General features: G+C 33.0%; 1 protein-coding gene across 2 annotated transcripts in view; it reads right to left on the reverse strand.

The window, feature by feature from the left end:
- The window catches only part of LOC109006363 (protein ACCUMULATION AND REPLICATION OF CHLOROPLASTS 3), a 32,183-nt gene extending 27,052 nt beyond the window's left edge, over positions 1-5,131 (reverse strand). The window contains exon 1 of one of the 2 annotated variants that reach the window (XM_018985638.2): positions 4,649-5,131. In XM_018985638.2, coding sequence (XP_018841183.1) covers positions 4,649-4,989 — 341 coding nt within the window. In that variant the 5' untranslated portion in view covers positions 4,990-5,131. Of the gene's footprint in view, positions 1-780; positions 1,014-4,648 lie in introns of those variants that run through there. The other variant, XM_018985645.2, reaches the window with a different exon arrangement.
- Between the last annotated feature and the right edge of the window lie 9,006 nt (positions 5,132-14,137).

Here is a 14,137-nt window from a genome sequence, read left to right on the forward strand (position 1 = left end):
AACAATCAAAACAGTGTAGGATAATCCACAAAAGATCCACCAGGCTGTGTTTGGAAAGTGAAGTTCACTACTATTCACAAACTATACATTACTTTTTCACTACTATTCACAGATCATCTGAGATCACCTCAACATCCAAACATAGCCTAACTCTTCTTGATAAGTATAATCATAGGCATAGCTAGACAGGCCAGGTTGCAGAAGCTCGTTGCCCAGCCCTATTTGATAATTGGTCTTCCCACGGAACACAATATCTTGATTATCATTCTATGCACAACATTCAAGATCCATAAGCAAATTGGGTCTAAAACATCAACTATCATTCATCATATGCTTTTTCTTTTCTTTCTGAGAAAAGGTTACCACTGACTAAGTTAAATTTTTCTTTTTCAGACTGATTTATGACAGGATGGTGGAATCTAAGTGCTTCTCTAGTCTCCTTATATTCTCTAAAAGTTTCTGTCTTAGCTTCTTCTTGCATTTATCAAGAAAGTACCAAGAAATACTATTGGTGCCTTCTTTAAGTAAGCAATAAGAAATTTAATTAAAAAATATGAAAGGTATGGGTCTAGAACATGGGATGTATACAAAAGATCAGCAAAGAGAAACTAAGATTTACATTACAAACTTCTATAAAAGAAAATTCAAGAAAAAAAAGACACAGAAGAGAAGCCCCCCTCCCCCAACCCCAACCCCACCCTACATTGCCCTAATCAAATCCATCAGGTATAGGAAGGGCACTCCAATATGAATATGTCGAATAGTGTCCACTGAACCAACCTTTCCACGCAAGCCAACAGCTCCACCACCAGCTTAGACATGATCAAGAATGCTAATAATGGAAGATAGAATCAGCTCCAAAGGTTGCTTGCTGCATGCCCTTAAACAAGTACATTAGTTGAGCTTTCAACACTGTGAGGTAGTCAACCTTAGGGGTGTAATCAGTTTGGTCTGGTCAGTCCATGGGGTAATTTTTGGACCGGACCGAAATTTTTGATCCACCCATTTTCCGGCCCGAGACCAGATCGATTACCACTATAGACTAGACCTGACCGTTGTTATATCGGTCCAGGCCAGTGCAAAATGGGTCAAACATACAAAAAACCCAAAATTACATTCTAATGTGTATTTTCGGCCTAATTATACAAAAAATAAAAAAAATTTCCAGTTTTGAACATCAACTATTTAACTTTATTTGCAGATTTTGTTCTTGAAAATAGCCTAAAGAAATGTTGGGAAAATTATCAAAATTATCCATATCCATCCATGAAAATTAGCAATCGTCATAATAAAATTAAAAACAAAAAATAGAGGAAGAGAAATTGAAAAATGAAATATCATCCAAACTTCAAATAAAAGAAAAAATAGAAAATGAAAGGAAAAAATATCATGTATCATTGCATATAATATTATGATTTATCATATAATATATTAGTTAATTAATAGCATATTAGTTCATAGTATATTTAACATTTTATATGGACAATGGTGATAGGTTAAATGAAAATTACATAATTAATTTATAAAAATACTATATAAAATAATATTTAAAAAAATATTTAAAACACTATATATACACTTCGGTCAGTCCGGTCCAAAAAACCCACACCCCGAGACCGGACTGAATATCAAAATTCTAAGGTTATATGGACCGAAACTGACCAATAAACTTATCGGTCCGGTCTGGACTGGTAAACTTACACCCCTAGACTCAAGCTCAATGTCAAGCACTGAGAGATCACATCAGTAATACGAGAGGACTAGAAAGAATATATCTAGTCTCCGAAAATTTCCTTTAGAATGTGAGGACCTTTGCCTTACAACTGCTAGTCCATACACCACAATAGCAAATTGATATATTCGCTCAATTTTTTTTTATAAATAATAAACTTTATTGATCGAATGCAACTAGGCAAAGCTCATGTACACAGGAAATATACAAAAGAGACACCTAATTACACTCTAGCAAGTTGAAAAGAAAGCAAAAACTCATGAACATTCCCTCCCTACAATAGCAAAAAACCATTGAAGCAAAGAAAATACAAAAAAGTTCCAGATTTTCTCCACTGTTCTCTCCTTGTTGTTGAAGCATCTCTCATTTCTTTCCAACCAAATACACCACAATAAGCACAAAGGAACCATCCTACATGTCACAACCAACTGAGAGCTATGATGTTGCCTATTCCAACATGCTAGGAGGTCCACCACACTCTTGGGCATAACCCAAGTCAACCCAGCCCTACTGATAATGCTATCCCATAATTCCCTCGCCACCTCACAATGCAGAAAAATATGATCAATCGATTCACCATCTTTCATACATAAGTAGCACCACTCCAATATAATCATCCCTCGTTTTCTTAAATTGTCAGCCGTCAAAATCTTACCTAAAGCAGCAGTCCAAGCAAAAAATGCAGCTTTAGGTGGCACTGGAACTCTCCATATACCCCCTTCCATGGGAACACTATGGGCTAGTGGTCTTGCAACACCTTATAGAAGAATTTGACAGAAAATTTTTTGTTCCCTTAATGTTTCCACAGCATTCTATCTCTCCCAATTCCTCCTAGCTTCCTGAAATAAAGAAAACTGAAAAAACCTGCTATCTCCTCAACTTCCCAATCCTGCACAGTTCTGGAAAAGGTTAGATTCCAGTACACTATGCCATTGGCTCGACATAACACATCTGAAACAGCAGCCTGTTGATTTCCGGCTAATCTGAAAACTCTTGGAAATGCAGAAAACAAAGCTCTCTCTCCACATCATTCATCAAACCAGAAACTAATTCTTGTGCCCTCACCAACCTCCAAACTAGTGTGTGTTGCAAACGCCTTCCACCCCTTTCTAATAAACTTCCAAAGACTCACTCCATAAGCCCCCCTACCCTCCTTAGAACACCAACCCAATCACAACCATACTTCCCATCCACTACCATTCCCCACAACGAATCCTCTTCCAATTGGAATCTCCACAACCACTTTCCTAATAGGGCTTTATTGATAGTAATTAAGTTAAGCACCCCCAAGCCTCCCATCTGCTTTGGACTACACATTTTTGGCCAACCCACAAGATGAAACTCGTATTCCTTACCCATACCACCCCACAAAAAAGTTCTAAAAATTTTTCAATCCGATTAGCCACCCCCACCAGTAAAGGAAATAAAGAGATAGTACATAAGAAGATTGGAAATGGTACTTTTGATAAGAGTTAATCTCCCACCTTTTGAAAGGTAAAGCCGCTTCCAACCTGACAATTTTTTTTCTACCTTCTCCACTACTCCATCCCAAATAGTTTTTGCTTTAAAAGAGGCTCCCAAACGAAGTTCGAGGTAACTCATAAAAAAAGCAACCACTTTACAACCCAACAAATCAGCTAGATGGTTAATATTCTCCACCTCCCCAACCAGGACCAATTCCAACTTTCCCAAATTCACCTTGAGACCCGAAACCGCTTCAAAACACAAAAGTACAGACCTTAAAGCTTGAATATATCTGCTGTCAGCATCGCGGAAAATTAAAGTGTCGTCCGCATACAATAAATGGGAGATGGATAACCCATTACTATTGTTTCCCACTGAAAAACCAGCAAAGAAACCACCCCTTACAGCAGCTTCCACCATACTACTCAAAGCCCCCACTACTAAAACAAATAGAAAATGAGATAACGGGTCCCCTTGTCTCAAACCCCTCGAACTCTGAAAAAATCCACAAGGTTTGCCATTGACTAGCACAGAGAACCGGGAGGTCGAAACACAATGTTTAACCCAGCCACACCACCTATCTCCAAAACCACATCTCCTTAACATATAAAGCAAAAATCTCAGCTCACGTGGTCATAGGCCTTCTCCATGTCCAGCTTACAAAGGACTCCCGGTATACCATCCCTCAACCAGCTGTCCAAGTACTCATTTGCTATCAAAACTGAATCCAAAATTTGTCGACCCCGAACAAAGGCATTTTGAGGTTTGGACATTATTTTATCCATCACCAAACACATGCGATTTGCTAGTACATTCAAAATGATTTTATAAATCCCGCCTACCAAACTTATAGGTCGAAAATCTTTCAATTTCATGTCGCCCGCAATTTTCAGGATGAGAGCAATAAAAGTGGCATTAAGGGACTTCTCAAACTTGTGACAAAGATGAAACTCTTGAAAAACCCGCATCACATCATCATTCACTACATCCCAACACTCTTGAAAGAAAGCCAAAGAAAATCCATCCCGGCCCGGGGTTTTGTCCTTCACTATATTTGCTCAATTAGAAGAGACACCTTAGGTTTTTAGAACTATCACACCATTTTATTATGATGTCCTACATCTCCATATATTTATATTCATGGATTAACACTAGTTACCAAACAAACTTCCCCACCTTTTTATTTTATTCACATTTTGTGGAACAAAAAAGCAAAATTCATACCCTAAAAAAAAGGGAGATATGTTGCCAAACGAGCCCAAGGAATTGCATTTAAAACCACAACGCTGCGCACTCCAATCCAAAACCAAGAACCATATAGCAACATGCTAGAAATGTATAGACGCAACAACCCATTATCACGTTTCGCCGAAAATCCTCATTCACCATAATATCCAAAACAAACATAGCAAGTTAGAATCAGAACGACAAAGAAAGTTTTCTTCGGCTCACCAAAACCGCAATGAGGAGGACTTGAAAGGCGAGCCCAAACAGAAATCAAGAACGGCGTCCTTCCTACTCCCAATGCCAATCACCTCAACAAACTCAGAATCACCCCCAATATCCTCACCATTCACTTCAACATCGTTGCCTTCGAGTTCATTCGATAAACCGTCTTTGTCCGAACTCATTACAAGTCGGACAAACTGCTTCGAAGTTCTGCTATTCTTCAGCCTTACGCCAAATTTCGGGAACCTTCCGTAGAAGACACGCTTTGAAGAATAAGGGCATAAGAATGGCCGAGATAAGGAGCGGAAACCTATAAATACGGGAAGCTGCATAGAAATGTGCATGGTCTGGAACAGGTTTCCGCGTTGTCAATCCTATATTCGGCAGACGGGGCGGAGGGTTTCGATGGGCAGAAGGCAGAAGGCAGGAGTTGTTAATTTGGACGGTGTCGATAGAAGTGAACCAGTACGAGTGTCGAAGAGGAAGACAGTCAAATTTTAAATCCACCGAGGCAAATAATTGGGTTAAAAAATGACGTACAATTTACTTTGAAGAAGTTTTCAAATTTCTTTTCTTTTCTTTTTTTTAAATTGAATACATGTACATTGATAAACATCATAACCTCTATTGGTCAACAATGTGTTGAATGCCACAAGATTTTTCAACATAGACATTAACATTGATAAATTAACTTTTGTTTCGATGTCGAGAACAGATGATATGATAAATTTGAAAATATTAATAAAATAATTTGTGAATAATAATAAAATAATTTAAGTTAAAATATTTATGTGGTTGGAAATGAGAAAAAAAATGAATAAAAATATAATAAAGTTAAAATATTGTTAGAACTAATTTTTTAATATTATCTTTATTTTGAAATTAAAAAAAAATTAAATTATTTTTTGTGTTTTGTTTATAAATTTGTGAATGTTGTAATGATTAGATAATAATTAAATGAAAAAATTGAAAACTAAAAGTTTAGTATTTATATTTGTAATGTTTGGAAGTTGAGATTAAATGAAACCATCTTACAATCCAAACGGGGCTAAGAGCACTTTTGGTTAGTGTGTGGGCTATCATGTTTGCAGCTCTTTCTGCATGCCATGCAGCACTTTAACAGAGTTAAAGGAACTCGTCAAAGTAGTATCTTCAATAAGTTGTCCATATCTATTAAAATTAAGGAAAATGCTTGAGTCACTGCTGGAGGCTCCCTTTGGCTCTTTTATGTGTGTGTTTTTTGTTCTGTTTTTACATAGATTTTTTTAATACTTTTAAATATTTAAAAAAAAAAACCACAACATCATTAGAAAACATTTTCTTAATCATGAAGTGTTTTGTAATTATTAATATTTTTTTTATTAGCTCTAGTGGGACGACTATTTTTTTTAATTTTTTTTTACTTCGTGATTAAGGATGTGTTTTTTTAATGATGTTATGAATTGTTTTATTTTTAAAAAATATTTAAAAGTGTTAAAAAAATCTATATAAAAAAAAAGAACAAAAAAAATACATTTTTTCATTGCCTTCACAACATCTAATGCTTCACCTGCTATCCATTCTAAACAAAATTACAAAAGTTTTTCCATGGTAGCATGAACTCTACCTTCATCATAGGGTTGTGCATATGAACAAATTCTTTTCCAGTTTGGTACAAAACCCAAAAATCTAGGTGAATCCAAGCAGGTAAGATATTCCCGGATCCAATTACAGATATCGGGTATTGACCCGGTTATTCGTAACTTATTTTTTTTTCTAAAAAAACCTATTTAATATTACAAAAATGCATTGTTTTATTTATAAAAAATGACGTCGTTTTAAGCCTTTGCCGATTACTTCCCTTGCCCCACACGCACTCACATTTCATCTCTCTCTCTGTCTCTCTCTCTCTCTCTCTCTCTCTCCACTGCTATTTGCCCCATCTCTCTCTCTCTCGTCTCTAAAACCCTAATGCATGACATCCCTATCGTTCCATCGTCGCCGATGAGAGGTCACCATCCATTTGTCCAAGTCCCTGAAATCTTAAGAGTACTCTCGATATGTTCCTCTCACTCTCTCTCTGTTTGTATAGAAGTTTTTGTGAATTTTGTACTTTTATATCGCGTTCTACTCTCGTTGCCCAATGAATTTCTTTATTTTGGCTAGATCTAAGTTTACTAATTATCATCTATGGCCAACCATATTGGGTTTCTTTATTGTTGCTAGATCTATGTTTCTATTGCATCATTTGTGGAGTTGTTAGAATTCCAGCTTATATTTGGGGCTGAATAACTATTGGATTTGCATCTATTTAGGTTTATATTCTCAAGTACTCTTCAATCTTTTCTCTACTTCTGGTCCACATGTATTAGACAATGCGTAGATCCTATTAGACAATGTGATTAGTATAATTTGCACTATTTTCTGCAACTGTTGTAATTGATACCTTCAAATAATCAAAGCCAAGTTGTGAATGTACTTTACATAAACTCAAGTCAATTGTGTACCTTGCTTGATTTTTCGTTTTACATTTTGTTAAAAAAAAAGCCTTCCTTTTTTTTCTTTTTTCTCTTTTTATGTTAGGGAACCTCTCGTCTCGTACACTACGTCCTCGAAAGTTTTTCTATACGAAACTAGTTAAATCGCTGACTTTTTCACAAGAGGGTGTGGCCCTAAAGGATTATTTGCACCCATGAGGTGTTGGACCTTAGACCTTGAAATGAATAATACCCCAAGACCAAGGCCATCGTCAATTGGCCAACCCCTTGGGATTTAAAAAAAGCCCTCCTATAAAATTAAAGAACTATTTGTTTTGTAAACATACATCACAAAAAAGACAAATTCATATGGTTTATTGTGATAATTATAAATAAAATAAAAATAAAAATAAAATAAAATAAATTGTTTCTATAAAATATATCTAGCATTTCACATTTAGTCATTATTGTTTATGGTTTTTATTTTTGTGAAATCCAGTCCTTATTAAATTTATTTTTGTAAAATTTCTTTGTAAAACTGTAGTTCTCATAAAATTAAGTTTTATACCCTCCAATCTTCATTTGCCTTTGGAAGTCTATTTTGTGTAACTAAGCTAAACCTAGTTTTCAAATTATAAAATCATAAAATACAAACCCAAAATCCTAAAATCACAAGCCTTACGCCCTAATTGTTCTTCCACTATTATATTTAATGGGTTTTATAATTTCGATGCATTTCTTTTAGTTCAAATTGATCTATATTTTTTGTCATTGCTATAATATGATACATTTTAAATTATTTCATTTCTATATTATTTATTGTCATTTTCAAATTGATCTATCCATTTTAGTTTCAATAATCATTTACGTTCTTTACAGAAAAAAACTGAATTTATTATATTTTTTAATTTAAGCTTATTAAATTAAATTAACATAGTTAACAAAAAGGCCAAAAAATAAAAAATAAAAAACAAAAAATACCGAAAACCAAAAAATTAACAACGAATATTACAGCAAAGAGGAATGGTGGGTAGGCTGATCATGTGTGGTTGTCCCTACAATTTGGATCTTATCAAACACCTTCTACCTGATAACGTGGGGTTGCCAAAATCTTGGTTACCATTATCCAGTTTTTAATATATACACGTGTGTGTTTATATATATATATATATATATATATATATATATATATATATTTATTTATATTGATAGATTACTTCTTTTATTTTCTCATAACTGATATGTGTGTGTGGATATATAAGATAGAGAACAAATAAAAAAAAAAGGACTAAATAATGAAGTAGGGACCAGATAATTGGAGTGAATCAGATCACTAGAGTGATAGTGCAGGTAAATAAACAAAGAAAATAAAAGCAAGACCAGATAATTAGAATTAATAAAATAATAAAAAGTAGGACCAGATAACTGGAATCAGATGGAGATAATAAATAAAAAGAGAATATGAATGTAAGTAGAAATAGTCGTTTATTCATAATAACTTACAAAATGTATCAAGAAGTTGGATAAGGAATATGTGATATCAAAGAGAGATGAGAGAAAAAGAAGGTGTTCTTCTTTTGAAGCTAGGTTCTTCTTTTATTGATCAAGGAGACGTCTTTACAATTATTTCAACAGTAGTGAATAGTAAATACAAGTACAATGAACATTAGTGAACAGCAAATTTGACCATGGAAAAGTTACTAAAAAACAAGAATCTAATCAGGAGGAATCTCTATTTTTGCAGGAATCACCAACGGGAATCAAGGGGTCATTATCAAGAGTCTTCAACAGTTTTGTTGGCTTGTACCAATATCAATAATTTCATTATTTCTGAATCAATCACTGGATAACCTTGGGGTGGTTTTTGGATCATGTCCAAATATGTTATCATAAGTATTATCAACAGAGGCTTCAGAGGATGCCTTAGACTCATCATCAAAATTATTATTGTCGTCCTGGAGGGACTTTTTCAATAAATAAATCAACTCTTTTTTCTTGAGTCCTTGGAGAACAGACTTCTTTTTGGACTTGGAAGATTTATTTAATTTATCATATCAGATATAGTGGAGAAAGTAGTAGGTTTAGCAATTTGTTTACCAAAGGTAGTGTCCCGAGTAATTGGGTATTCAGGCAGGATTAATTGTTTAACAACAAGAAATTCCTCAATGCTTTTGAAATCAATAGCAGTTTGAGGAAAATCTCTGGCAACATTATCAATGACGTCCTGTGTGTGGAGATATATGTCCCACCATTTGACGAACTAATAACAGACTAATATATCTCCATTCCATTCATAACTCTATTTTAATATCCAATGAACCTTGTATTTCTTGCAAAAATGGAAGAAGTAAGGGAATTTCTGATTATAACGATCCATTTTGAAAGCAATGACAAAACACTTAATGGCCTTTTGAAGGTTATTAAGAAAGACTTCAGGAAAAGAGCCAAATTGGTGCCACCATCTCAAGAACCAAAGAGGGAAATCAGCCTTGAATTTCTTGTCAAAATTAAGAAGCCAATAATGTGTCATTTATGGGGTCTGGAATAGCATAAATTTGAACCAGGCATCGATGTAGTCAAAGTAACAGTAAACAATATCAGAATAGGGGAGTTTTTTTTTAAGTATAGGGATGGATTCCCCATTTTTCTTCAGTAACAATATTCAAGATGTGGCACTGGATTAATTTGGTTTTATCAATCTTATCATAAATGAGTTTAATAATAAGGGATTTTGTTTGGAACAGGATAGCAGAGTAGTATTGCAGGTTTTTTTGTTGGATTCTCAAGAATCTAGTGAAAACCATGGAGAAATAACTAGAAGCAGGTTTAAAAGGTTTTTGAAGCAGGAAAATATTAGGTGGAGGTAATGGGCTTAGCATATAGATCATAGGGTGTACTAAAAGCAGTAAAAATGAAGCAAGTTTAATAGTAGGGATACTATCAAGAGTAATAAACCTATTAGTAATATCAAGGGGAGTAGCAGACTCATTTTTAATGAGCTTTATGTCAGAAATTGGGGGAGGAGTGACAATCTTCTTCCCTTTGTCTTTTTTCTTGCTCATGATTGCTGCAGGAATTCACGAGTAAAAAAATCAGAAATAGAATTTTGAGATCATTTAATATATTCAATATCAAAATCAAATACACTTAAAATAGCTTGTTATTTGGCAAAAATATGCTTAGAAGCGATGTCTTCAACATCTTTTTTTAAAACATATTTAGTACTTTTACAATCAATACGTAATAAGAATTTTTTATTTAATAAATCACTTTGAAATTTAGAGATACATAGTATTTTAGATAAAATTTCTTTCTTAATATTATTATAATTAAACTGTGCATTATTCTAGATTTTGGAATGGAAATGAAATATTTGTCCGGATGAATATAGTGAAATAGTTTGTTTTAGAATGCCACTATAACCAATGTCCGAGACATCTGTTTCAACAATTTTAAAAGAATCAAAAGTAGGAATACCAAGATACGGAAGAGTTTAACATGTGTCTTGATCTATTTAATAAGATTAGTATAAATTTCAGTCCAAGGACGAGCGTTCGAATGAAGTTACTCAAAGAGTAAACGACATTATTTTCTCATATCCTTATAGAATTATGCAATATAGGTTAGAAAACCAAGGGATCTCTATAATTGGGTTTTATCAATAATGACATCAGGAAATTTGTCAGCAAATTCAATAGCACGGTTAATAGGTCAAATTTTACTTTTTGAAATATCATAATCAAGAAATCTAATCTTGGTTTGGAACAATTTGACTTTCTTAGTAAATACAACAAGACTATTTTGTCTAATGATATCTAAAAATGAATTCAAATATTTTCAATGTTAATCAATAGACTTTGAGTAAATAAGGAACTCATCAATGTAAACAATTATGAAATGGGTGAATGAATTGAAAATATCATTCATAATGCTTTAGAATTCACTAGGGGCATTTTTTATTCGAAAAGACATTACATTTCACTTATAATGTTCTAATGGGGTAGAAAAGGCAGTCTTATATCTCTATCCGACTCACTAATTTGGATTTGCTAAAATCCTAAAATCCTATGAATCAACTCATTCTTATTGGAGATAGGGTACCTAATCCACTCTAAGACTTTATTCAAAAGTTTATAATTAATAACTAGGCAATGTGTCCCTCTCTCAATTTCTGCATTTTTCTTGATAAAATGCAGAACAAGACCAATGAGACTTAGGTTGCATTTGGTTGCAAGACTCAGCTGAGTTCAGTCTAATTTTAAATTAATTTATGCATTTTTCTTGATAAAATGCAGAACAAGACCAAGGAGACTTAGGTTGCATTTGGTTGCAAGACTCAGCTGAGTTCAGTCTAATTTTAAATTGAGTCTAACATCTAAACATCCAACTCTCAAATTACTAAACTCATTTCAACTCAAAACCTCCTTACATGTGGGACTCACAACATTTTTCAACTTAACACATCTTTATATGTGGAACCCACAACCTTTTTCAATTTTTCATAAAAAATATTAAACTCATCTTAACATCCAAACATAAGATGGGCCCCACATAACTCCCTCCACCACTCAACTCATTACTATTCATAAAAAACTGAGCTCAGCTCAAGATCTAAACACAACCTTACTATGCCTAATTATATTCTTTGGGCTTTTTCATTTCAAATATTCCCAAAGTTAATTGAAAACTAATTTTTGATTGGGTTCTTGGCAAACCATCGTTTTCTTGAGCTTATAAAGATATTCTTCTTTGAGTTCAGGATTAATAACATGACTAATCAAAGTTAATAAAAGATTTTCTTGTTCTTCAACTTTGGTTAGGACATTGATTGTTTTACCCAAAGGTTTGCAACAAGAATCATTACAACCAACCTTAATATTGGGAGAATCAAATGATTCAGCTTCTGAGTGATACTCATAATCACTTGAACTGATTTCATTAATGTCAGATGATACAGATGATTTTGTTTCTAAGAGTCGAAACAGATCCTCTTGATCATTATCATTCATGTTTAACTGATTAAACATGTTTTTAAATTTATTGGACTTTTTGGTACATTTATAATCAAAATGTCCAAATTTGTCACAATTAAAACATTTTCTTTTTGAAAGATTTTGAAAATTCTTTTTCTTAGTAGAAGGTTTTTTCTTGTAAAAATTATAAGGTTTTTTTTTTTTTTTTAATAAAAATCATCACAGTTACTACTTCTTTTCTTGGCGTGAGGTTTAGCAAATTTATCAGAGTATTTGTGCCTCTGTCTAGAGGGAGCAATAGGAAGAAGGCTAAATTGTTCATAGAAATTTCTCATTTCATGTTTGACTTTCTTACTATTTTTCATTTGTTGACGAAACAGTTTTTGATCATTACACATACTAATACCAAGCTTTATAATTGTACTGATAATATCACCATAAGTGTAATTATCATAATTAAGGAGTTTCGATATATCAATAAGTTCATCCTCAACTTTATGAGCAAATAAATGAGGTAATCCATAAATAAAAATTTTATTTCTTGTAAGGCTTATGACTATCGTCCCTAAACATTACATTAGAGATAAAAACTTCTTGATATCATCTATAATAAGACATTTGACGGTATCTTAAATTATTTAAATAATCTCTAATACGATTAGTAATGTTAGAGAGAGTTCCAACAAAATGTTTAAGAATAGTATAAATCAATGTATTAACACCATCAACGATACCTCTTCCTATGGTTGTTTCAAAAATAGGCAAATCTTCATCATCCTGCTAATAGCATTTCAAATGGTTTCCTTTGCTTTATTTGGTAGATGCTTATCCCACCAATGTCGAAGCATACCCGAAGATCTTGTAGTTAATAAATCAATTGTCTTAGTTTGCTAAGACTATTGTTATTGACATAAGCATTTGCAACCATTGACATTTTATTTATGGTATTGAGAATTTATTGTTCAGATAATCCATCAATATTTCATTCATAAAGTTTATCAAAAGAAATAGAAAACTGTGTTTGAAAAAATCTTTCTTCACACTGTAAATCAGGTAGAGTCGGTCTGGGATACCAATTATTCTTTAGACTCATTGGATTGGGCCTTTTTGAAGAAAATCTTTTAATCCCAGGATTCTCCAAATCAATATCTTGAAAAAAATTTTCAAGAAAAACAAGATATTTATAAGAAGAATCAGTATTAGATGATTCTTTTGTAAAAAGACCATAAACAACTTCCTTGCCATTGTTATTCAAAGTCCTGGTAGATGGTTGTTCTTTCTTTAAGTCAACAAGCATTGATTAATCTTATCAAGAGTGTTAGTCTATTTGGTCTTAGGACCCTTGCCTATTCTCTGGTAAAATAATCAAAAGTTTTTTAATTTTGGGAGTCTAAGTAGAAACAAGACTTTCAACCTTTTCTTCAATACTGTCCAATTGCTGACCTATGAAATGAAGAGTTTGATTGACAAAATTATTTTGTTCAACAATCCTTTTTTGTTTCAGTGAAAGTGGTAGCATTGGCGTTGAGATCAACATTGAGAACTTTAAAGGGAGAAGCATTTATTTCTGCTCCCTTATGAGAAATAACAATAGTCTCTAAAGGAAGGTGGATAGATTTAACCACAGTCTTTCCATCTTCCTTGACAAAATTGGTTTTAAAAACATTTAAACTAAGTTTAGAAACATAATAATTTTCAAGAAAATCAAAGAAAAGTATATACTTCTGTAGGGCATTCATTTTTTCTTTCCATTTCCTTTTAACACATAATTTTTCAGAATTAGAAAAAGTAGCATGATAAGATTTTCTCTTATCACTATTTTTAGCAGAACTGTGTTCATTATATAAAAAAATTAAATCAATTTCGAAAAATCTATTAATCACAGCAAGCTGTATGTGATAAATATGAGCAACCATATCTGAAGCTGTTAGGGGTAAAAATGAAGTATATTCTTTTTCATTCTCAGGTTATTCCTTTATGGCTTTACCTTTAGATACGTCAGTATCCATGGAAGTGTAATAAGTAGATGTAACCTTAGAGGCGGTAGAGACGTCTTTCAGTTT

The sequence above is a fragment of the Juglans regia genome, chromosome 13, assembly GCF_001411555.2.
Source record: "Juglans regia cultivar Chandler chromosome 13, Walnut 2.0, whole genome shotgun sequence".
NCBI classification, from domain to species: Eukaryota; Viridiplantae; Streptophyta; class Magnoliopsida; order Fagales; family Juglandaceae; genus Juglans; species Juglans regia.